Below are 22664 nucleotides of genomic sequence, written 5' to 3'. Positions count from 1 at the left end.
GCAATGGATATGTGCGTTCATTAATTTTGAAATTTTTTTCCTTGATTTTTCATTATGTAGCTTCTCGGATGTCGGATTCAAGTATTACTTAGAGACACCAATTTCCACCAGTCAAAGAAGAGATGATGATCGAATGACTTACATCAATAAGGGTGTGTATGAAAAGTAGCTGTAACCATTAAAACATTTTAAAAAGTCATTTATCTATATTTCCCGTTTTATAGCTGTTGAAATAATTTAAGACATCAACTATAGGTATTTTGAGTGTAGTTGATAAATAGCTATAGTGATATAACTTTATTCATCTCGATTTCATGAATTACAATGTTTTTATTTTTTCCAGGTCAGTATTATGGTCTCACTTTAGAATACATTCCAGACGCAGACAGGCCATTGCGGTCTGGTACAGTGAAGGTAAGTGTTACAATCTTATATCTTCACAGTTTTTAAGATTTAAGTGAGCGTTGTTGTTGATTTTTAGTATTTAAACAGCCCCTTGCAGTGGCGTCGGAGCCGGGGGTGCTCAAGCACCCACAATAATTTGTGGCATACATAAGAGCACCCCCAGAATTGATTCAGAAATTAAAATTTCCGATATAAAACTAAAGACGAGCACCCACAGTTTCGAAACACTTCCGACGCCATTGGCCCCTTGTCAGTGCCATTTTGACAGCATCATGAGCAGCAATGCCTCGTGCTCCAAGAGTCCACCTGGGCAGCTCGTTTAAGTTGCCCTAGCCCTTAGCTTGTCTCGAACAACTTTATTAATGTTGTTTAACCATCATATAATTCCCCGATCTAAACTTCTTGAGCATTCTTGTAGATAATCACTGAAACTTTTGTTATTCTGATTGTTTCATCATTGAGTTTTCGAAACCATTTAAGAATTTACATGTTCTCATGTAATTTTCAGATGTGCATTCCATCCGAAAGAAACATCATTTTGAATGTTTTCTTGATTTTCTACCAACTCTAAAAGAGATCCAGGAAAGAGACTTTCTGGATATTATTGCCGAGGCGAAGAAAAGTTGTTAGTTTCTGTTATTAATTGAACCCTGAAGACGCTAATGATAACGACAAAGTATGCGAGTGTTATAAGTAAATTAAAGTTAGCGCCTCTCCACTGGTATAATGTTGAGCGCACTTGTTCACGTTGATGAAAGTGGACTGGGATTTCATTCCCCAGCAGAGACCAGCAGTTTTTTGTTCAAGCTAGCTTCTGCAAAAATATTCAGAAAGTCTCTTTCTCTTTTATGTGTTGAGAAAAACTTCTCTCTCCAAAAGAGGTGTCGGGAAGCCATAAAAAAAGCCTATAACATCTCTTGATGACACAGAGCTTGATGGGCCTTTAACCCCCCCCCCCCCCAAAAAAAGCTCATCTCCATTAAAGGATGCCTATGGGAACCTTATAAGCTACTTGCGATTTTTCAACTGATCGTAATTTTTTAATGATGTCATTTAATTACTTGTTCTTGTTTCTTAAACATTTGGTTGATTTCATTATTATTTTTGTCTCATATAGTCTCTTGTGATGTTGGTGTTTCGGGAAGAGAAAAGTCCAGAAGATGAGCTGAAAGCCTGGAAGTTCTGGCATTCTAGGCAGCACAGTGTTAAGCAGCGCATATTAGACGTCGGTATGTTGATAGAATACATTTTCGTTTATAACAAATTTTTCTCTAAAAATTGCTATTGAAAAGATCAATAAGTTCTGCATTAAAAACAGCTCTGTGAGAAAGAATGTGTTGCAAAAGCTTTTTGTCATCATTTTCTTATTTCGCTTGCCAAAACATCTCTAAAGAAATTGTTGAGAGAAAATTTTTGGTGTGTGATTTAGATAAATCACACACCAAATCTGAATTTATCACCTGGATAAATTCAGATGCATTTATCCAGGTAAAAATATTCGCAATGGATGCCTCTATAGCAAACTGTTAAATTTTCTCGAGACAAAATTACAATTTTTTTGGGTTAATGTAAAAAAAAAACCCTTATTATAAGTGTTTTGACTGCATTTAGGACTTGGGAAACCTGCATTTTATAAATCAAATGAGACAACCCAGAACAACCATCAGTTGATTTGTCTGATTTGAAAGATTCTTTTAACATGTTAAGCACCACATGAAAAAACATGAGCTTGGCTCTGTCCGTTAGTGCGATATAAGGCCATAGCTGCCAAGTCTCCCGAAATTTTCGGGAATCTCCCGAATTTTAGCTTCATCGCTCGACCTCCCGAAAAGTTCTTAAATCTCCCGAATTTTTACGAAAATCACAAAAATCCCTAATTGTCCCTAAAAATTCCCTACTTCATTAAAAAAAATCCCCGCTTATGAAAACAATCCCTAAGGAATTTCTTGTGGGGCATGAAGCCTCTTTTTTTTCCCTTTCGAAATGACGTCACACGTCGTAAATGGGGAAATTCCCTTTTTAAGGAAGTTTTACAAACCCTCTGATGGAAAGTTGTTTGTCTTATCGTGCAGGGAAATGTCTTAGCAGCCAATAGTCCTGGATAATAATCGAAGATTATAGTGGCGTGCATATGGTCAAAATTTCTTTTGTTGAAGTTACGTACGTGCGATATAACAAAGCATGAATAATGATAAGCAAAAACATATTTAATCAATTTTAAAGATACTTATTCCGATGAATTTCCTTTCATCAAACGTTCCAGAAGAGGGCCGACTTTTCCTTTTTGTACAAGTTGTGTTACGGACATAAACATCGGTCATGGTGGAAAGAGTGACATCATCACTCATGTGAAATGAAAAAAAAGACAAGCAAGTGTCACAAAAAGTCAGTGTTCTTCAAAAATTGACGTTGTTTTCCTTCATCTTCTGATGATTTTGGGGTCATTCGCGCAGAATGTTTGTTCACAGCGTTTCTGATTGAACACAATATTTATTTTTACATCATTGAAGTTTTGGCCTCCAATTTCACTTGTTTTTTGCGTAGGAATTTTATTCCCAAGGGTTTAACTTCCATGTGTGTAAAATCCCTATTTTAATTTGACTTCAGTAGGGATTTTATTCCCTACGCTTTAACTTTTATGTTTGGAAAATCCCTATTTTATTTGGAAAAAATCCCTATTGTATTTATTAGGGAGTGGTTTTAGCATAAAATACGGGTTTGCGCGAAAATCTCCCGAATTTTCATTTTCAAAAGTTGGCAGCTATGTAAGGCTATTAGATCCTAAAAATGACCTCCAAGCAGTATTGGTCACTTTTATCCTTTTGAATCAAATCTCTCTCATCTAAACATTGGTTGCATGCTCGTAACTCTTCAGGTAAAAATTTGAATTTCTGTCTTTTGCTATATTTCAAATTGTAGCTTCTTTTAATGACATCAATTTTGAAGTTAATTAATTTACGCAAAATAACATAAATTTCCATTCTTTGCTCTCAGAAGTTTATGAGGTGAGTATTGATTACTAATCCACTCTATAATAAAAAATCAAACTCAAAAGTTGCAGTGTTTTTGTGCCTGCGTTACTATGCAACGGAAATTGGTTATGTTTTTATGCAATAGAAGTTGGTAAATATTTTTTATTCAACTCACGAATGTGTGTTTTGTACTGATGGGAAGGGGTCTGTGTGTTGAATGTTATATATTTTTTTTATATTATACTTTATCTATAAAGGAGGGCTATGAAAAACTCAGTTCTGGAGCCTCCTGTTTTAAATAATGGACATCAAGTGCCTTTATAGTATCTAACCATGCAAACAATAGAGCCACTGTATTTGCATTTAGAAAATTATGTATATGAGAGGAGAGGTCTCAGCATGCGAATGTTGGGCGTAGCATGAATTGAAACTATAGTGTCAGATTTCGAAACATACAGATGAAAGAGGGTGATGTAAAAGATACTAGATAAAGATACTAGTAAAAGATATTAGATATTGTAGTCTAATTATGCAATTAATGATGCGCTTTACAACAATATATGTAAAAAACAGTTTTTAAAATTTTCTATATCAAAAATTTCTATTATAAATTAAGTTTTTCATTAAACTTTCTGAATTTTTGAATATTTCCAATGCACCAACTTTCAAACCAAATTAGACTTATATTCAGAGTACCCATTATATTCGGAGACCCCCCTCATGTGTTGCATATTCAAATCCTCGTCTTCATGATCTTTTAGTTTCTAATATTCAGATTGGTATATTTTATAATGACAAGTTGTTTATCGTGTTAAATGGTTTCATTTATTTTATAGACACTAAGAACAGTTCTGGAGTTATTGGTCAAATCGAGGAAGTGACACACAATGCAATTGCATTCTACTGGAATCCACTGGATGGTCCTGCTAAAGTAAATATAAAGTTTTTTTTTTAGTTGTAATGACATCAAATATCAAATTTTTATGTTATCCATTCTGTATTTTGACACCTGAAATAAATAAATTACATATTTTTCCCCCGCACATTTCCTTTTTTTTTACTTGTTTCAATGAGTCTTATTCCATCTTTAAGATTTTTAACTCTTTTTACAGTCAGTTTTTTCTTCAAAGTAGACTTGTCCAAGAAATTTGACTGCTCTTTTTTCCTCCTCATCCTTCTATGTAACTTCGCCTGATTTTCTGGGTTTCCGCCTCTGATGAGATCTTTCATTTTCTACCTAACTCTTCACAAATCCAAAACATGCCATGCTTCCTATCTATGCCATTAAATGTGCACCAGTTGTGGTGTTCTAGTCAATCCAGGTGTCTTTAATAGTTTTGTAAAAATATATATTAATCTCAACGTGCTGTGCATAGTCATAGATTTTGACAATATTTCTTGAACTTTAGGTCAGCATATCGGTTCATTGCCTGAGCACAGATTTCAGTAACCAGAAGGGTGTTAAGGTGAGTAAAACTGCGATTATTTCTGTAATGCAATTCCATGGTATATCCCAGAGGTTTTTCAATCTTTTGTGATCCATGGACCCCCCTTAACAGAATATCATATTATTCAGCACATAATGTAGAAACAATAAGTTGATTTCTTATCCAAGCTAATAAATCTCCTGAATACAAACATAAAGGCCACAACAGGTAAATTGCCCAACGAGGTGCTGAAGAAAGGTGCCCGTAAAAAATGTGGATGTCAAATACAACCAAAGTACAGAAACCCAATACAAAATCGAATATCAGAAAAGAAAAAACTAATTATAATATATATAATACACTGCCCATAAAAAAGATTATGTTCTTTTTAAATGTGCCAATTGTGTTAGCTTACCTCCGAGGGGTCATGAATTCTGTTCCATTTGTTAACAAAAAATATTAGAGAAAATAGAGGAAAAGTCCCTGTGACACCATAACCTAAGGTTGTTCCTTACCAATTGATACTGGTATCCCCTTGTCGAAGCAGTTGATTGACAGTGTAGTAATAACACATGGTCCATCCCATCGCAAATCTTAAATGATTGATCATATCTCCCAAACATCTGCTTTCCTCCAATGTAAACATATTCAAGAGATCAAGTCTCTGTTTATAGCTCAAGCCTTGGGTGCCAACAAGAGTGCACGTAGCTCTTCTATCTCTGCACCTCCCAACCAGGTGTTTATCCTCTGTAAGGATGGTCTCCAGTCATCCCATCAGGGACAGAGCCTGGACCGCGACTGGCCTTTAAGTCCAGGGCACACTAAGGCCAGGGCCGTCTTAAGAGCATCATGGGCCCCTGGGCCAAGTGGTTTTTCTGAGGCCCTACCTTGCAAGTTATAGAAAATATCAACCAAATCTCATTTTTGTGAGGCCCCTCTACTCCTGGGACCCCTGGGCCGTGCCCAGATGTGTCCATACGTTAAGACGGCACTGGCTAAGGCTTGAAAAAGTGGAAGAATGACTTTAGGAGAACGCAAAGATACTTTTCAAGAATGAAACCGAACATTCTATTCACTTTTTTTGACTACCACCGAACAATATTCAGAAAACCTAAGCCGTTCTCTTCAATGAGCATTTCCAAATTGGTAACCCTAGCAATCCAGGATAGTAACACCATTCAACTCAAAAAGTGGGTTGTTCAAACCAAAATGAGCGGCCATGCACTTATTAGAACTAAAGGTCATGTGCTTTCTATTCATTAGCCAATACCGCAATCATATTCAAGTTGCTCTAGAGCATCTCCCTATGGCTTAGATTCCCAACTATCCAGTTAGCTTCACATCATCTGCAAATTTGCTAACAATCGTGTCAATACCCTGATCAAGTTTATCTATAAAAAAGTTACAAAAAAAAAAGTATTGGTCCAAAATTGTTTTCTTGAGGGGAAATCTCTCGCCACAATATGTTTACTTAAAGTATTTTTGGTATTTCTAAAAAATTGTTGATATTTTTCATTCATTTATCTTCTTGGATTTCACTATTAACATTGAAATATTTTTCCATTGTTTGAAGATCCCATAAAATGCCGAAATATGAAAAACTTTACTTGAAATTACTTTTATCTAATCTGCATAATTCTTTTTAAATAGGGGTTGCCACTCCACCTTCAAATAGACACGACCGATGACTTAAGAGAAAATGGTGGTCGTGTTCACAGAGGATATTGCCAAATTAAAGTTTTCTGTGATAAGGTAATGATCGAGGAAATTAATTTTCTCGTGTTTTTTCTATTCAGTCACATGCCGTTAGGATAGGATTTACGAGTATTTGATGTATAAATACTGGTGCTTTTCTATTGTTGCACAAAAAAGTTGTCACTACGTCATGGTGAATGACGTGTTGAGAATAATAATGTGTTTGTCACTTCACTAAGTATTGTCAATTTTTTTTTTCAGGGTGCTGAGAGGAAAACTCGCGATGAAGAAAGACGAGCCGCAAAGCGAAAACTGACTGCCACACCAAGTAAGAAGAGTGATCTATTTGTTTCTCTTTTTGTTGTTTTTTATCTAGCATATGACAATTAAGCTATAATGCAATAAAGTATAACTTTTGACGACTTATAAAGCTTCTCTTGAATAAATAATTAAAGTATGGATCACGTGTGATGCGGTATTATAATTTTCATTAACTGCAAATATTTAGAAATTTGACATATTAGCAATTTCATGTTGATTTTTTTGTGATTGCAGACAGCCGGAAAAAGCTGGATGAAATGTACCATCTTCCTTGTGAACGTTCAGAATTCTACAGTATGAGTGACCTGGCGAAGCCGCCAGTTCTCTTCATGCCGCAAGATGATCATGAAAATGTAAGATTCCCTTTTCTTTCATCATCATATTGCAACATTTCCAAATATCATAGATATAAGATTAACTAGACTGCGTGTCCCCTGCAGGGCCGTCTTAAGAGCATCATGGACCCCCAGGACAAGTGATTTTTCTGAGGTCCTACTGGGCAAATTATCGAAAATTTCAACCAGATCTCATTTTTGTGAGGCCCCTTTTCTCCTGAGGTGCCCGGGTGGGCCCATGCCTTAAGACGGCACTGGTTCCCTGTTGTCTAGTGGTCCTCTGTTGGCTTGGTGGGAGGGGGCACAAGCCCCCGATGACCCCCCCCCCCCCCATTCCTCACGTATGCCTCTGGGCCAGCTTTTTTACAAGAACCTGTTTTGTGATTTTAAGTGAGAAAACCAAAAATAAATAAAAAAAAAATGTGAATTGGAGAAATGGAACCCTGCAAGCCATGGCCAGAACATCGAGAAAAAAAATTTTCGTCAATTCTCTATTGGTGGGACACTTTGAGGAACAAAATATCCAATTAATAAATATTAATACAAAAAGGAAAAGCAAATTTAACTGAACGGTGATCTTGCCACCTTTAATAAATGATACATTGCAACCCCAAAAGCACAACAGGATTTTGGCATATCGAGCGATTTCACAAACACTCACGGTGGCCACTGGAATAATAAGTAATTTCTTCTTGCCACTTGTCACGTGGTTGATGCGGGGGGGGGGGGGGCACGATGATGATGATATCAATTCATCTATACATATATGCATTAGATCAGTCGACTCCACATTTGACTCTGGGGGGGGGGGTGCCGCCCCCCCCCCGTATCTCCGCCCATGGTTATATTATATCTTTACCAAATATGACTGAAATTAGCTAGCATCAGCTTCTTCAAGGGCAACTCGAGCTCACTTGAACCTGCGTGCAAAGCCTCATACACCAACCCTAGTGGGAGCACGGTATCAAAAAAGGGAGAGGGGCCTCAGAAAAACGAGAAATAGTTGCATTTTTCGAGAATTTGCCACATAAGACCTCAGAAAAATCACTTGGCCCAGGGGCCCATGATGCTCTTTAGACAGCCCTGAGTGGATAATAACATGACTTTAGCCAAGGGGAACCCTGCAATAAACTTGATTTTTTTTCTTCTTAGTATAAAGTTGCATTTCCCAACTTCGAGGTGGAATGCAAGCCGATCTCCCCATTAAAAAGTCTCACCGCAGAGAGCAACAGGCCTACAATGGTAAAATCTTCAAACATTACACTTCACTCATAGTTTGAAATATATGTGGTAGATGGCAGCACTATAACAGGCATTACACAGAAACAAGCTTCCCATTAAGCTCACAACATGAACACGCACATTCCAACATGTACTAATTCGTTAGAAATTCCGCAGAGGAATATAGATGAGGTACACGTATGGTTTAGTAGTATAAGGTTGCATGCAATTTTTCATGGAGCAAAAATGCTCTTGACCATACATTTCCGCTTTTAAAGAAACTAGCTTTTTGGTCCAAAATTATTTTATCACTCTTATTCAAGCCCCATAACTTGATCCATTTTACAGCTCTTATGATTATCTATCATTACTTACATTTATCTTGTAAAGAGAATGCGTAATAAAATGGCTATTGGCATTTCTTTTGCCTCCATGGACTAGACAAGTGAGAAGGCTTGACTGTTTTAAAAGAAATGCTGAGTAGGGGGTGTCAAAATGCACACTTCTGGGGTTGACATCCCAGGTCTTGTCAGTTCCCTCAAGTTTTCTTCAATACCTTTGTCGTCAAGGTATGCCCCCAAAGCAGAATGTTTCGTATTTTTCTGCAACAAGCCCCTCACCTTACTCAAAGTACTAAGTGCAGTAAAAATTCCCTGGCTCAAACTCCATTGGGGTGGCATAGTGGTGGCTGGCTGAAGTTCATTTTTTGTAGTTTCCAACTTTGAGGCTTAAATGTGAAGCGATTCCCCCCCCCCCCCCATTTAAAAAATTCTCTCTATAGAGAGCAATCAAACCTACAACATTTCAAAAAATGCATGCATGACACAAGCAAAAAACAACCAGTCAATTTGTTTGCTTCTGAATTCGTAAGGCAGATGGCAAAATTTGACAATACATAACAAGCGTCAAAGCAGAGGGGGGGGGGTCTGGTTCTTCTTCCCCCCCCCCCGAAATGTGAGAAAATGGCCGAAAAAAGGGAAAAAGATGATCAAATCTATTGTTCTATCACCTTGGTCCCCCGCCCCCGAACGAAATTTCTGGCTACAGGCCTGACAAGCGTTCGATATAAACAAACTTCATTTTAGGTTCACAACACATGCATGCACATTCCGACATGCACCCATTATGAATGGTACATGTTTCGTAGAGAGAGAAATATGTATGCAGTGCCTGTGAAATTTAGTTATAGCAGTAAAAATTCCCTTAAATTCCGCAGAGGAATGTGTATGCGGTGCATGTATAGTTAAGAAGTAGAAATGTAAAAATTCTCCCATAATAATGTTTTCTGCCTTAAACGGTTTTTTTCTGAGATTGTTCTCGGGCAGCAGCAGCCTGATTTTCCTGCAATGCACTTTACAGTTTCAGGTACATTGTGGTTGGAGGGGAGCTGCACCATGGCAGCTGGGATTTTGTAAACACTAGGGAAGAAACCATTATCAAAAGTAGGTGGCTAAAGCCTATGCAAAAGAAATTTTATGCATTGCTTCTCATGATCGCTGCATTCAGAATGCAATCTACTGTACAGGAATTCATTCATTCATTTATGTTTAAAGTTGATCATTTTTAAAAAGCCATAAAAGACATTTAATGTGTATTTTTTTTTGTTTCAAATCTTCAGTGTAATGGTCCAGAGCTTACTTTTTATGCCATCGCAACTGTTCCAATGGACGGTCAACCTGTGACAGGGTAAGTGAACAAATTTATAAAGGTTAAAATTACAATATATATATACATATATTCTTTGATATTCGCCTATTACGTGTGTTTTATGTAATAATCGTTATGCTTCTTTTATATAGACATGATTTACTTTCTATATTTTCAGGGAAGAAGTCAAACCGCCTGCTATTGAAGTTCCACCACCACCAGTTCCTCCAGTGGCGGCTAAGAAAATCAAACTTTCGCCACCAGACAGAGGTAAATATTATTGATAAATACAGTCGGGTTTGACTGTAATTGAACTAAACTACAGGGGCCTTGATAATTTATTTTCTGTATGCAATCTAGTAAGAAAATGTGAGCATTGCCACACGAACTTGATTAAAAGACGCAATATTATAGTTTTGAAAAAGTTGTAATTTCACGTGAAAATCTCCCGTTTGCAAACCCATAGGATCCCATGTTATACTCATAGTTTCTGACCTTTCCCTCACCCACCAAGGGGCCAATATTGCTCACTTTGGGAAACACTGTTCTTGAGTATTAAAATTTGATGCTTAACTCTTAGGATTCAGGAATAACCAGAGAAAAGCTGCTCTCAGTGTGGCTGAGTCAGGGCCGCAACTAGATGCTTGGTAAGCCGGGCATGCACACATTTTGGCGCTCCCTCATAATGTTGAAGGAGAGGTTAAAGAGTGAAATTTGCGCCCCCTCTTGTTCAGCAGCCAGGGCACCAGACCCGCCTGCATCCCCTTAGTTGCGGCCCTGGGCTGAGTGAAAAAAAAAAATTCCCTTTCTTTCAGTTACTTCCCTCTTTAGTCAATTTCAGACTTTGCGAGTTGAATATAATCGGAAAAAAAAGTTGGGTTCAAACAGAGAATCTGGATTTGTATCCACAATCACCATCAAACATGTCCAAGAATGGGAAAATAATATATAAAAAAAAAGAATGCATATGCGCCATCTATATGTCATTTAAAGAATCTTGTCTTAAAAGAAAAAAAATTGCAATTGTCCCTGAATTATTGAGCACACTGAGGGTCAAATGTGACACAAATTCCAGCCGATAATACAAAATATAAAAAAAACATTCAATATCACATTCTGATAATATAATGAAATTGTCTGCTCTATACTTTATGGTGATTTCTTGTTGTGTTCTCTTGTGTAAAAGTAGTCTTGAGAAATTATTGTCTAATACATTAGAACTAACAAGTGTGTCATATCCCTGGGAATCTGCAGTGCTATTATACGTCAGGAGAGTCGAGGAAGAGATATTCCATCCTTTGCATTTGGTGCCACCAACGCTGGCCGGACTGGCGAAAGCAGTGAGTATTCAGGTTTCTTTTCATAACAATTTGTTTTTTTTTTTGAAAGTTTAATTTACAGCACAATACAAAAATACAAGAAAATAAGCCTCCCTCCACCTCCCAATGTAGAGAATTCTAGGTTATTAACACGGTTTTGAACTTTATGCTGTGCGTGTCGTATGTTGGTAAAATGTAACTCATTAAATTGATCTCTCAAAATTCTGTTTGTGAGCTATCGTGATGATAGATGTCGTAACAAGGTAGCCATCTCGATTCATGCGCTTATCCAGGCACAATCCAGGGATAGGGTGGGGGGGGGGGGTTCTTGGTGAATGAAAGTCTCTTGATGACCTTCCGTAACTTATTTATGTAGACTCCCATTTGGGCACAGTAGCCCAGGTAGATAAGATGATCGCCTAAAGTACCAAAGGATGTTTAGAGGTCGTGAGTTCGATACCAGGTTCATCCGTGTCAGAAAACTTTCCTGACACAGGGGCACAACAGAAACGGCAACTTGACCACAGAAAAAAATTGCTACCACAGGGAGCCCCATCAAGGGGTTATTGCACCAACCTCTCGATGAGTATAAAAACAAGCCTGTCATTCGGAATGGGCAATAAATCATAGGTCCCGGTCTAATTAGCCCTCATGTGCAAAAAATGACCATGGTGCGACAAAAATTATCATAATTAGTCCCATTCCAAGGCTTGGCAGGACAAAGTGTTGGGAGAGGTGACATATTGTGTGTGTAGGTTTATTGAATCTTCCTGTATTTTACAGGACAGATAGATTTCCCCTCCCCCCATATTACTATGGATCCTGTTTATAACATTCCCATTTAGAATATTTCCTGCTTAGTACGACTTAATTTTGGTGGTCCCAACTTTTATTATATTGAAATATATTAATGCTTATTGAAATTTCCCATTTAGAGCATTTTTCCGTGGCGGTTTTTTGAAAACATAAACAGGATCCACTGTACTTGCTCTTGAAATGGGCAATCCCTCTTCCCTGTATCTATGCCTTTGCTTTGGGGGGGGGGGGCTCCATGAAGATGTTAACATGGCCCTCGAGGCATTACTATAAAATATTACTTATTATTTTACTATAACTCGCAGTAAGACAATGGCATGACCATAAACACATATTGGATGAACATATAATACAAAATGACATGACATTGCATAACTTTGATAACTTATTTACATTTGTAAAATTTGTTTCAGCTGGCTGACAAATACGGCATATCCTCGAGCATGGTCAGGCATTTATATAAGAGGTGCAAGAAAGGGTGAGTAAATATTTTATCTCAGCTATTCTCTGTCTTGAATAGCGCTTTCGATGAAAGTGTCTCCCTGGTTCTTGATCAATATTGTTGATATTGGCAATGCATGACAAGATAGCACTTTCCTAGATTGCTAGGGTGCTTGCCAGATTTCTATGGCAATTTATAGTGTCCTAGAAAAGTTGAAAAAACTATGTGGGCTATTCAAAAAAAGACGGGCAGAGTTTACAAGTTGGTAGTACTGACCAAACCATGCATTTATTCTATTGTCATAGTTTACCAAGTTGAAAATAAAACGTGAAGGCGCTTCTTGGGGGGTGTAGGAATCGATGAGGTGTGATAAAAACACGGGAATTGAATGGCCAAAACGGACAACCGCCAACCTGAATGCATGTTTCACCGTGACCAGAGGCAGATTTATGGTTTTGCCATCTGCAGGCTACATAAATTTTGTGGTCTTTCATTCTAGTTTAATTTTTGTGACCACTTATTCCTGAAATCTGCCACTGCGGGCTGTAGCCTGTGTAGCCAGAGGTGTCAGAAGTGTTATGCACCTATGGGTGCTTGGCTTGAGCTTTATATGGCCGATTTTGATTTCTGAATGAATTGTAGGGATGTTCAGACCAGTGGTACAAATACAGTGGGTATTCAAGCCCCCACTACACCCAGTTTCAATACCACTGCATGCAACCTCCAGTGGCATCTTAAGGCATGGGCCCACCTGGGCACGGCTCGGGGCCTCAGAAAAATCACTTGGCCCAGGGGTCCACGATGCTCTTAAGATGGCCCTGGAATTAAAATGAATGAAATGAAATAGCCCCCCCCCCTGCCTTTTTAAATCACCTATATGGTCACTCACATGCGTTACATTTGTATTTTGGTCACTCACACATGCTTTTACATAGTCTAGATCAGTCTTTTGGTTACTCACATGCTGTTACATACTATAAGTTGCTCTTTTGGCCACTGATATGCCACTATGTACTGTAGGCCAGTGTTTCCCAAACTTTTCGATGTTGCAGACCCCTTGTAGTAGAGATCAATGGTCCACGTTCCCCTGTAGCGTCAGAAGACAAATTTTGTTTCATAAAATTGAAATGTATTGTTTTTCCATAATTTTCATATCATAAAAATTAAATGAATTGCAATTTCATAGTGCGAAATGTCATTCACTGCAATGATTGTAAATGAAAATGATCCCACTTACCTTTATAAAGTACTCATGGACCCCCAGTTAAAGCACCAACTTTTCGTTGAGTATAAAAAATGCTGTCATTCGGAATCGGCAATAAACTGTAGGTCCTGGGGCAAAATTAGCCCTCATTCTAATTAGCCCTCATGTGCAGAAAATGACTGTGTTTCGACAAAAAATGATCAAATGTGATGAAATGGTTGATAATTAGAACTTTTTTTGGCAATAATTAGCGACTTCGCGCACATTGATGATGACTAGTGCAAAGTCTTGTTCCTCCAAAGGGGAAAAACATCATTATAATTTTACTTTCATTTATGAAAAATTCCCACTTTGTTTTTCAAAAGTCCCTTTTACGTAAGGAATTATGTAAAAAAATGTTTTTTTGTAAGGAATTTGGATTCATGCGAAAATCTTCCTAATACTCCAGTGTTTGGCAGATATAACTCTTTAATAATATATATATAGGGTCGCCCTTATATTTATTTCAGGAATCCAGGAAGAGGTGTTTTTTCCCTTCTATTTTCAAAATGCAAGTTTTATCGAACAAGATTGTAATTCAATTTTTTTTCCCCGTTCATTAGAATAACAGTTGAGATGGATGACGACATGGTGCGACATTATTGCAACGAGGACACTTTCCTGATAGACTTAATCAAAACCGAAGACGGGCAGTTGGACGTCACTTTGGTTGAACTGTGATTAATTGACGCGCGTTCAGCAACTCGAAAACATGAAAAAAAAGTGCCTAAAGTGACTGTTTTTTTTTTCTTTTACTTCAAACTTTTTTTGCCAAAAGTATCTTTTGCGAGATCAAGTCTATGAACAAAATCATGTGCATTACGTGTTTTTTTTAAAAATACATATATATTATATATATATTATGTGTGTTATATGTGCTTGTAAATGTGTTTCTGAGTTCGAAAAAAAAAGTATATTTCACGTTATTTCTTTCTGAAAAAGCAGTTGAAATGCTTTTCGGTTGCATTTATGTTTTTTTGACGGGACACCTGTATGAAAAGGTATTTTTTAATTAAAATATTGAAGTGGAAGTTGCATTACCAATCCTGTTTTCATGTCAGCTCCAAACTCCCAGGAATATGGTTCGAGGCTGCTCCTAAAATTTTCAGCAATAAATCCATTTCGATAGTCACACCAACTGAAATGCTACGATTTTCAAAAACGGGCATCCAAAGTATTTTGAACCTGTGAGTGCCCATCTTCAGCTTTATGTAGGAAATTTTTATTTGAATCATGTCTGGGGGTGGGTGGGGTGCTCTGACCTATATCACAAATTAGTGTGGGTGCTTGAATACCCAAAGCACCCAAACTCTGATGCCACTGTTCGAAAGTATTCCTGCCTATTAACAATAAATAAATGCCTTTCAAGCACTTCGTGTGGAAGAATTCTGGGACTCAACTGGCAAGCTGTTTCAAATGCCATTCATCAACCGTTGCTTTGATATCTGGAAATCACTTTGCTGCTCAGGTCTCTCTTGAGCCAAGAGTACCGAAATTATCACGCAGGGCAAGGTCTTGACTGCATGGTAGAGATGAAACTCAAATTGAACATGTGAACTGCTTTAAAATAAGTCAGTGTGGGACCCAGCATGGTCATGATACAAAAAACCGTCCATGAAACCCATTGCTTCTGAAGTTTCCCGATCACATTGGCTGGAAAATGTTTCACCATTTTTAGTTAGCAATACATTGTTTCTCAAATAGGGTCTCAACTAATGCTCCAGAGCAGCCAAATCTTGCTATAGGTCCAGAAATTCTGTGAACAAATCTTCCGTATACATAGATTATATAGGTTCAATATTGATTTGTGTGTGTGTGTGATATAACGCCAAACACCTCATAGCACAAGAAAAATAAATGTTGGCATTAAGTATAGATTTGACTGTATTTAGAACGAAAGTGGCATTCATTGTCATTGCAGCATTTTGACGTCTTGTCACTTTGGCAGGAGGCTGTTTATCTTCCTAGACTCGAATCACCAATTGCCGTTCGCTTTCATGAATCACATTTTTTTGCATAATAATTTTCCTTGCTCAATTGACTTCAGCGCAATAAAATTAATTCCTCTCTCTCAGCTACGGAACTTATGAAGGTGAAAGTTACTAGGCGGAGCTGCCACTACAAATGAAAATTTAATCTGTCAAACGGACCTGTGTTTATTTTTCTGCATTCCCCTCAATGCCATAATTTTGAACGGAAAACATGAAATTCAATGTCCTTCCTGATCCAGCACTTGGGGCATGATACCCTCCCGTGGTTGCGACCTCGTTACTAGGTCCTCGCCAAACATTTTTTAACCATAACAGGCTGTATGTTGTTCTGTAATGGAAGGTTGCTGAAAACTTTCGGAACGGCCCTCATATAGATCAAAAATCAGATAGCCCCTTCGACAAATAATAAAGGTGAGTTAATGTCACAAACATATGGAGTTCCTTATTCACAGACACCCTCCGTCAATTATCTAAGCCTGATACACGAAATGGCTCGACAATCAACTTTTGATTGCAAGCATTAATTGCGCTGTATTTTCTTCCATAATATCGTATCAAGACAAGCACCGAATATCGCATCAAAAAGTTTTTTGTTTCCTATAATCGTGACTTCTTGCATTATGTCCATAAAGTTTATGCAATATGTGTTGCATTCCATGTGTATATGTTTCAAGCGATTAATGATATTTTTTTTCTTAATGCAATATTTATGAATATTATATGCCTTATTGCTGGCGAATACATTCCATTCAATCAAAATCACAAGTTAATCAAAATATAGTTTTCATGTTTTTTTGTGTATGTGCAATGTTCCTGATATCTTTTTTTCCATCGATCGTTTTTCCTCGAGAAATCAAACATTCCATTATATATTATATTTATGATATCCGTAAATGTTTTTATTTTTTGTTGTTTCAGTATTTGGTCTGATTTTTTTTATATTATTATTTGCAGTTATTTATCGAAAGCGATTACTAACGCTTAATACAGAAAGCAATCCATCGATTAATATCAAAAATATGTATATGTTCCTATATGTTCACTCGCTGTCATCTATATTCGCATAAAAGAAATATGCGAACAAACAGCGAAACATTGTTCATCAAAAACAACAGATTTTAATCGCTTTGGACAGAGCGATTAGAATTATAATACGCTAATTAATGAGTGTCATATTTTGTCGGTGTAATTATTATTTTTTTAACCGCATCAGTGTCGTTGTTGGTATCTCTGATTTGTTTTCGGGAACTATTTTTTTTTTATTATTGGCTTAAATGTTACATTTATTTAATTTTTCCTGCTGACGGGCAGCTATACGTTATATACATACATATATAGGTAATTTCGTCCACTTTTTTATGTAAGATATGTTTTTTTTTAAAAAGAAAATGTCGAATATAATTAATTACTCCTTTTGGGATGTGGAATAATATAAAATGTACAGTTATGCGTGTGTGTGTGTGTCTCGCTTTTTTATATAAATATATACAAAGTTTTGTAAATAAAATTGCTTTTTGTAAGAAAAAAAAAATTGACTCGTTAAAGGAGATTATTTTAGAATTTACGCCATTGAGACTTGGAACTTCCAAATTTATGACATTGCCATAATCATTCGTTTTGTGTTGAGCTTTGATGGAAGCGATACTTCCTAAATTAATGAACGATAATTCCAGAATTAATTAACGAAAAACTTCTAGAATAAATAAAAGATAATTCAAGAACTATAATGGAAAAAATTATTCCAGCATTAATGAAAGATACAAATTTAGACTTATGAAGGGGATGACGTCACTCTCCGCTATCCAAATGAGGTTTTTAACAACTGGCTGTTGCGAAGATAATTTTTTGGAAAAAAGAGAAAATTCAACTGCCGCTGCGGGGAATCAAATCCATGTCCTTTCACTTTTTGGGTGAACACTCTAGACCAGTGATTCCCAATGTGGGCGGTAGAAGTTATGGGTATAACAGGATCCTATGGGTTAGATTGTGTTTGGGGGCGATGGGGGAAAAAATTTCAGAAGGGGGCGATTCTCTAGACTGAGATGTTCATTACCTTTGTAGTCTATAGCAATCTTCCCTTGGAGCTCGTGTACCCTGAAAGGGGCCGTTCATGGATGGCCGGACCTGACTCAGACCAAGCTCGTTACTACTGACGCTGCCACCAGATGGCGACTTATGAAGGGATGACGCCACTCCACTATTCCGTATAAGGTTTTTTTTTTTAACTTTCTTCAACTGGCTGTTGTCTCTTTCCAAAAAATTGATCTTCGCAACAGTTGTTAAAACCTTGTATGGATATACTGAGCTATAAGTAAACCTGCGCTTTCCTTATAGCTCAGTGTATGGATAGCGGAGAGTGACGTCATCACTTCGTAAGTCGCCATCTGGTGGCAGTGTCAACAGTAGTGAGCTAGAAGCTGTAGTCTTGCTCGAGAACATCGTTTTTCCCAACCTTTTTTGCCCCATCACCCCCCCCCCACCCCCTCTTTCAGAAATTTTCTCCCATCGCAATCTAACTAATAGAATCCTATGTTATACCCGTAGTACCTACCGCCCCCCCCCGGAACGTTCCATTGCCCACGTTGGGAATCACTGCTCCTATATACACTCACTATATATTTTAGAAACCTTGTCACTGCTCTATTAGGTGTTACCTTGGCAGTGCTATGAACCGTGTCCCCCCCCCCCCCAACATCTTCCGTGGAAGATCACGTGACTCGGTGAAAATTTCAGCATCGATGAGATAATACCAGAATTAATGAAAGAATTTCAGCATTGATAAAAGTGATAATTCCAAAATTAATGAGAGAATTTCAGCATTAATGAAAGAGGTAATAAAATTAATGAAAGATACAATGCCAGAATTAATGAGGTATAATTTCAGAATCAATGAAAAATAATTCCAGCATTAATGAAAGAAATAATTTCAGCGTTAAGGAAAGAAACAAATTCAGAACTGATGAAAGCAATTATTACAGAAGTAATAAAAGAAATAACTAATAAAGGAAATAATTCCAGAATTAATGAAAGGAAATTCCAGAATTAATGAGATATAATTTCAACATTAATGATAAACAAATCCAGAACTGATGAAAGCAATTATTCCAGAAATAATGAAAGAAATAATTAATAAATTCAAGAAATAATGGAGGGAAATTCCAGAATAAATATGGAGAAAAATTTCAGATGAGCATTAATGAAAGATAATAAAATTAAATGAAAAATAGTTCCAGAATGAAGGAGAGATAATTCCAAAATTAATGAAAGGGACAATGCTGACAATAATGAGGTATAATTTCAGAATCAATGAAAAAAAATATTTCCAGCATTAATGAAAGAAATAATTGCAGCATTAATGAAAGAAACAAATCCAGAATTAATGAAAGCGATTATCCCAGAAGTAATGAAAGAAATAATAATAAATCAATAATTCCGGAAGTAATGAAAGAAATAATAATAAATCAATAATTCCGGAAGTAATGAAAGAAATAATAATAAATCAATAATTCCGGAAGTAATGAAAGAAATAATAATAAATCAATAATTCCGGAAGTAATGAAAGAAATAATAATTAATAAAGAAATAATTCCAGAATTAATGAAAGAAAATTCAAGAAATAATGAAGGAAAATCCAGAATTCATGAAAGAAATTATTCCACATTAATGAAAGAAATAATTTTATCTTTTTTCACCTTCAGATGAGTTCTCTCTGTTTTCAATCTTTAAAACCCAATATTTATAGACCGAACTGCATATTTCTATCGGCAAATTGCCAGGCGGGAACTTTGTTTTCTCCGAGTCACGTAATTTCCTTGCATTTGATGTCGCTGCCGTCGCGGCGGCTGGTTGCTCCCTCCAGTAATATAAGCTCGATGCAAGCAAGCCTCAGAATCTCTGTCGTCTGCTTCTCTCCAGGTTACTTGTTTTGCCCTGTCTTCTTGTGCCCTGAAAAAATAACTGAACTGGCAGTTCGAACTTCCAGTTCTGTTTGTGAGCTTAACCAATACCTTCTAGAGCCAATACCTACTCTAGAAGGTATTGGCTTAACTCGTAGGGAACCGACTTCTTGTCTGTCGTCTGCTCATTAAGAGGCTCTTTTTTTTGGACGTCTCCTTATGCTCAAATAAAATAACCGAACTTTTTGTTTGAATTTCCAGTTCAGTTTATGAGCTTTGTTTATAAGGAACTGAGCCGAATAAGGAATATAGTTTTTTTTACTTTGAACTTCATCATCGCCACAAGAGTCACTTTTAAATTTGATACTAGATGGCAGCACATTACTATAAAGTGGAGTGGAAAAATTCACTTTTTATGATCTTACCTGTTGTCTGTTTGTGTGGAGGTCTCCTTGGGTCTTGAAAAAATAACTGAACTGGAAGTTTGATCTTTTAAGCCGGGTTTTCCTAGGAATAGGTTTGTTGCGCAGCGTGAACCGAATTAGACTATTTCGCGCCGACAGAAACGTGTTGCATAATCACGCTACGCGTTTGTGTTTTCCTAGCGAGGCGCATCAGATCAGGGCGGCTATATAAAGTATATGGCATCAGCTACTCTGTCGTCTGCATGCTCCGGTTTGCAAAGAAAACACACAAGAGTGAAGAGAATACCGGCAAAACGCGCGGCGCACGACGCATTTGACTCCTCCAGAAGCAGTCGGCCAATCACGCCCGACGTATAGCGCTGTCGTCAGGTGTATTGCGCTCTGTAGGAAAACAGTCATGCTACTTTTCTTACTGATGAGTGAACGGTGCGTCACGCTGGGCGAATCACGTTGCGCGCGACACAGGAAACCTGCTCCTAGGAAAACCCGGCTTTAGGTCAGTTTATAAGCTTTGTTTATAAGGAGCAGAGCTGAATGAATAATTTAGTTTTTTATACCTGAGCTTCTCGTCATCACCAAATAAGACACTTCTGATTTCGAAAGTAGAGAGCAGCACCAACGATATTTTTAAAAATTAATTTCTTAAAGTATTCTAGAGTATTAAATAAATTTTAATTCTTTGAAAATTGTTAAATGCCATTGTGAATTCGCTGTAAATGCTACAAGGCAAAAAAAAAAAAAAACTGCTAATGGCGGACGGCGTAACATTTCGAGTCACTCGGTATATACGGGACTCATTACTTCCTAGATACAATATCTATAGGACGTACTGGCCTAGCGGGAACAATTCAGAAAAGAAACCATAATCGGTGTTATAGTCCGTCCCCATAACTAGGGACGGCTCTTTGGCCGTGCAACCTCCGCGGCTGTATGGGGCACCGCCAGGTATGGATCCAGGTCGATGTGTCGGGAGAAGCGAATTGTGTAAGTTCGTTGGATCGCCCCGTAAAATACGGGACAGGAAAATATTGGAATTTCCAATATTATTCGGTTCCACCCCTGGATCCGTTCCTGAGCAAAGTCAGACATGTTCAGCTGCTGCGAATGGAGCAGAGGCAGAAATATTCAGCTGGAGAAGAAGCTGAGACACAGACATCTTAAACTACGAAATGAGTGGAGTCCGAATGGGACGGAGGTACAGGCATCTTCGGCTGCGAATAAAGCCGAGGCAGAGATCTTCAGCGGCGAATAGAGTCTAGGCAGAGATCTTCAGCTGCGAATGGAACGAAGGCAGGCATCTTCAGCTGCTAATGAAGCCGCGACAGATATCTTTAGCTGCGAATAAATCCGTGGCAGACATCTTCAGCTTCGAATGGAGTGAGGGCAGGCGGATCCAGGGCGATGTGTCGGAGAAAAGAGGAGTGCGAAATTCGAGTTGAAAAAGTGAACAGGGGACACCAAAAGTAGGTTCCGCACAAGTACAGATATCTTCTCGAGTCACCTGTTCTTAACGCATATTGGTGTATCAGGCCCCCCTCCACCCTGCAGAAGCAGGGCCGCTGTGGCAGATTTTTTTCCCGGATATTCATAACTCTGTAATGAATTTATAAAACGCCATGGATCCCATATCCCCTACAGCATGGCTTCTAGGCTGGGATCTCTGGTACGCCTCCAGGCCAAACTTTGCTCCCCTCTAGTTGCGGCCTGAATCGTGTCTTGTGACCCGGGCGTCGTGGCAGAGGGGTGGGCACAAAAATGCATCCTTGCCCCGGCTGACTAAGCATCTAGTTGCAGTCGTTGCAGACCTGCCTGCTCTTGTGGGAAGGGCCGAAACTAGTGGGGGTGGGCAAGCTCTCGCACCAGAGAGGGCGCCAAAATGTGATCTTGCTCGGCTGACCAAGCATTGACCCTGTTGCGACCCTGCTTGTGGGAAGGGGCCTATGGGGTCCACCCAGGGACGTAGCGTGCCTTCTCGGGCCCCGGGGCAGAATTTCATGGGGCCTCTTGAAAAGATTTATTATGATGCAAAATAAGTGTATATTTTTTTGTAAGCCCCTCCCCTATTTGCTCGAGGCAGGACTCTGGTTGCCCCAGCCCTTTTACGGGCCAGGGTCTACCCGGGAGGGTCAGGACAATAGGAATTGATGAACTTTTTCGGAGCATTTTTCGTACAAATTATTAGGTGAGCATTTCCAGCCAGAAGGAAGGGGTTGGGGGGGGGGGGCTCAGATATATCACTTTGTTTGGGTGCCAGGGCCGAGCACCATGGGTTCCCGGGCCAAGTGATTTTTCTGAGGCCCTACCAGGCATTTACATGTATGCTCCTCGAAAAGTTCAACTATATGTCATTTTTGTAAGGCCCCTTTTCTCTTGAGGCCCCACGGGCCGTGCCCGGGTGGGTCCATGCATTAAGACGGCACTGCTGACAGGGCTCTAGCCCTTTGATCCGGGACAATAACCATAATTTTTTTTTCACGCAATAGATTCATTACAGAAGGGCCCACGAAAA

The 22664-nt window shown here is 38.2% G+C and overlaps 1 protein-coding gene across 4 annotated transcripts in view; it reads left to right on the top strand.

The window, feature by feature from the left end:
- The window catches only part of LOC149080862 (protein grainyhead-like), a 56995-nt gene extending 42252 nt beyond the window's left edge, over positions 1-14743 (top strand). Inside the window, exons 6-19 of one of the 4 annotated variants that reach the window (XM_089237540.1) lie at positions 61-152; positions 344-414; positions 1523-1634; positions 4214-4308; positions 4787-4843; positions 6455-6556; positions 6761-6827; positions 7055-7173; positions 8308-8397; positions 9995-10062; positions 10202-10293; positions 11278-11363; positions 12572-12636; positions 14407-14671. In XM_089237540.1, the coding sequence (XP_089093666.1) occupies positions 61-152; positions 344-414; positions 1523-1634; positions 4214-4308; positions 4787-4843; positions 6455-6556; positions 6761-6827; positions 7055-7173; positions 8308-8397; positions 9995-10062; positions 10202-10293; positions 11278-11363; positions 12572-12636; positions 14407-14524 (1234 nt within the window). In that variant the 3' untranslated portion in view covers positions 14525-14671. Of the gene's footprint in view, positions 1-60; positions 153-343; positions 415-1522; positions 1635-4213; positions 4309-4786; positions 4844-6454; positions 6557-6760; positions 6828-7054; positions 7174-8307; positions 8398-9994; positions 10063-10201; positions 10294-11241; positions 11364-12571; positions 12637-14406 lie in introns of all 4 variants that reach the window. The other 3 variants (XM_089237539.1, XM_089237542.1, XM_089237541.1) reach the window with 3 other exon arrangements.
- The last annotated feature ends 7921 nt before the right edge of the window (positions 14744-22664 follow it).

Source organism: Pholcus phalangioides, unplaced genomic scaffold, assembly GCF_987345545.1.
Source record: "Pholcus phalangioides strain wild (caught in Gottingen) unplaced genomic scaffold, Ppha-v1.0 ptg000010l_1, whole genome shotgun sequence".
NCBI classification, from domain to species: domain Eukaryota; kingdom Metazoa; phylum Arthropoda; class Arachnida; order Araneae; family Pholcidae; genus Pholcus; species Pholcus phalangioides.
The sequence above is the reverse complement of the archived record's forward strand: the minus strand, read 5'-3'. Positions and strand labels throughout refer to the sequence as shown.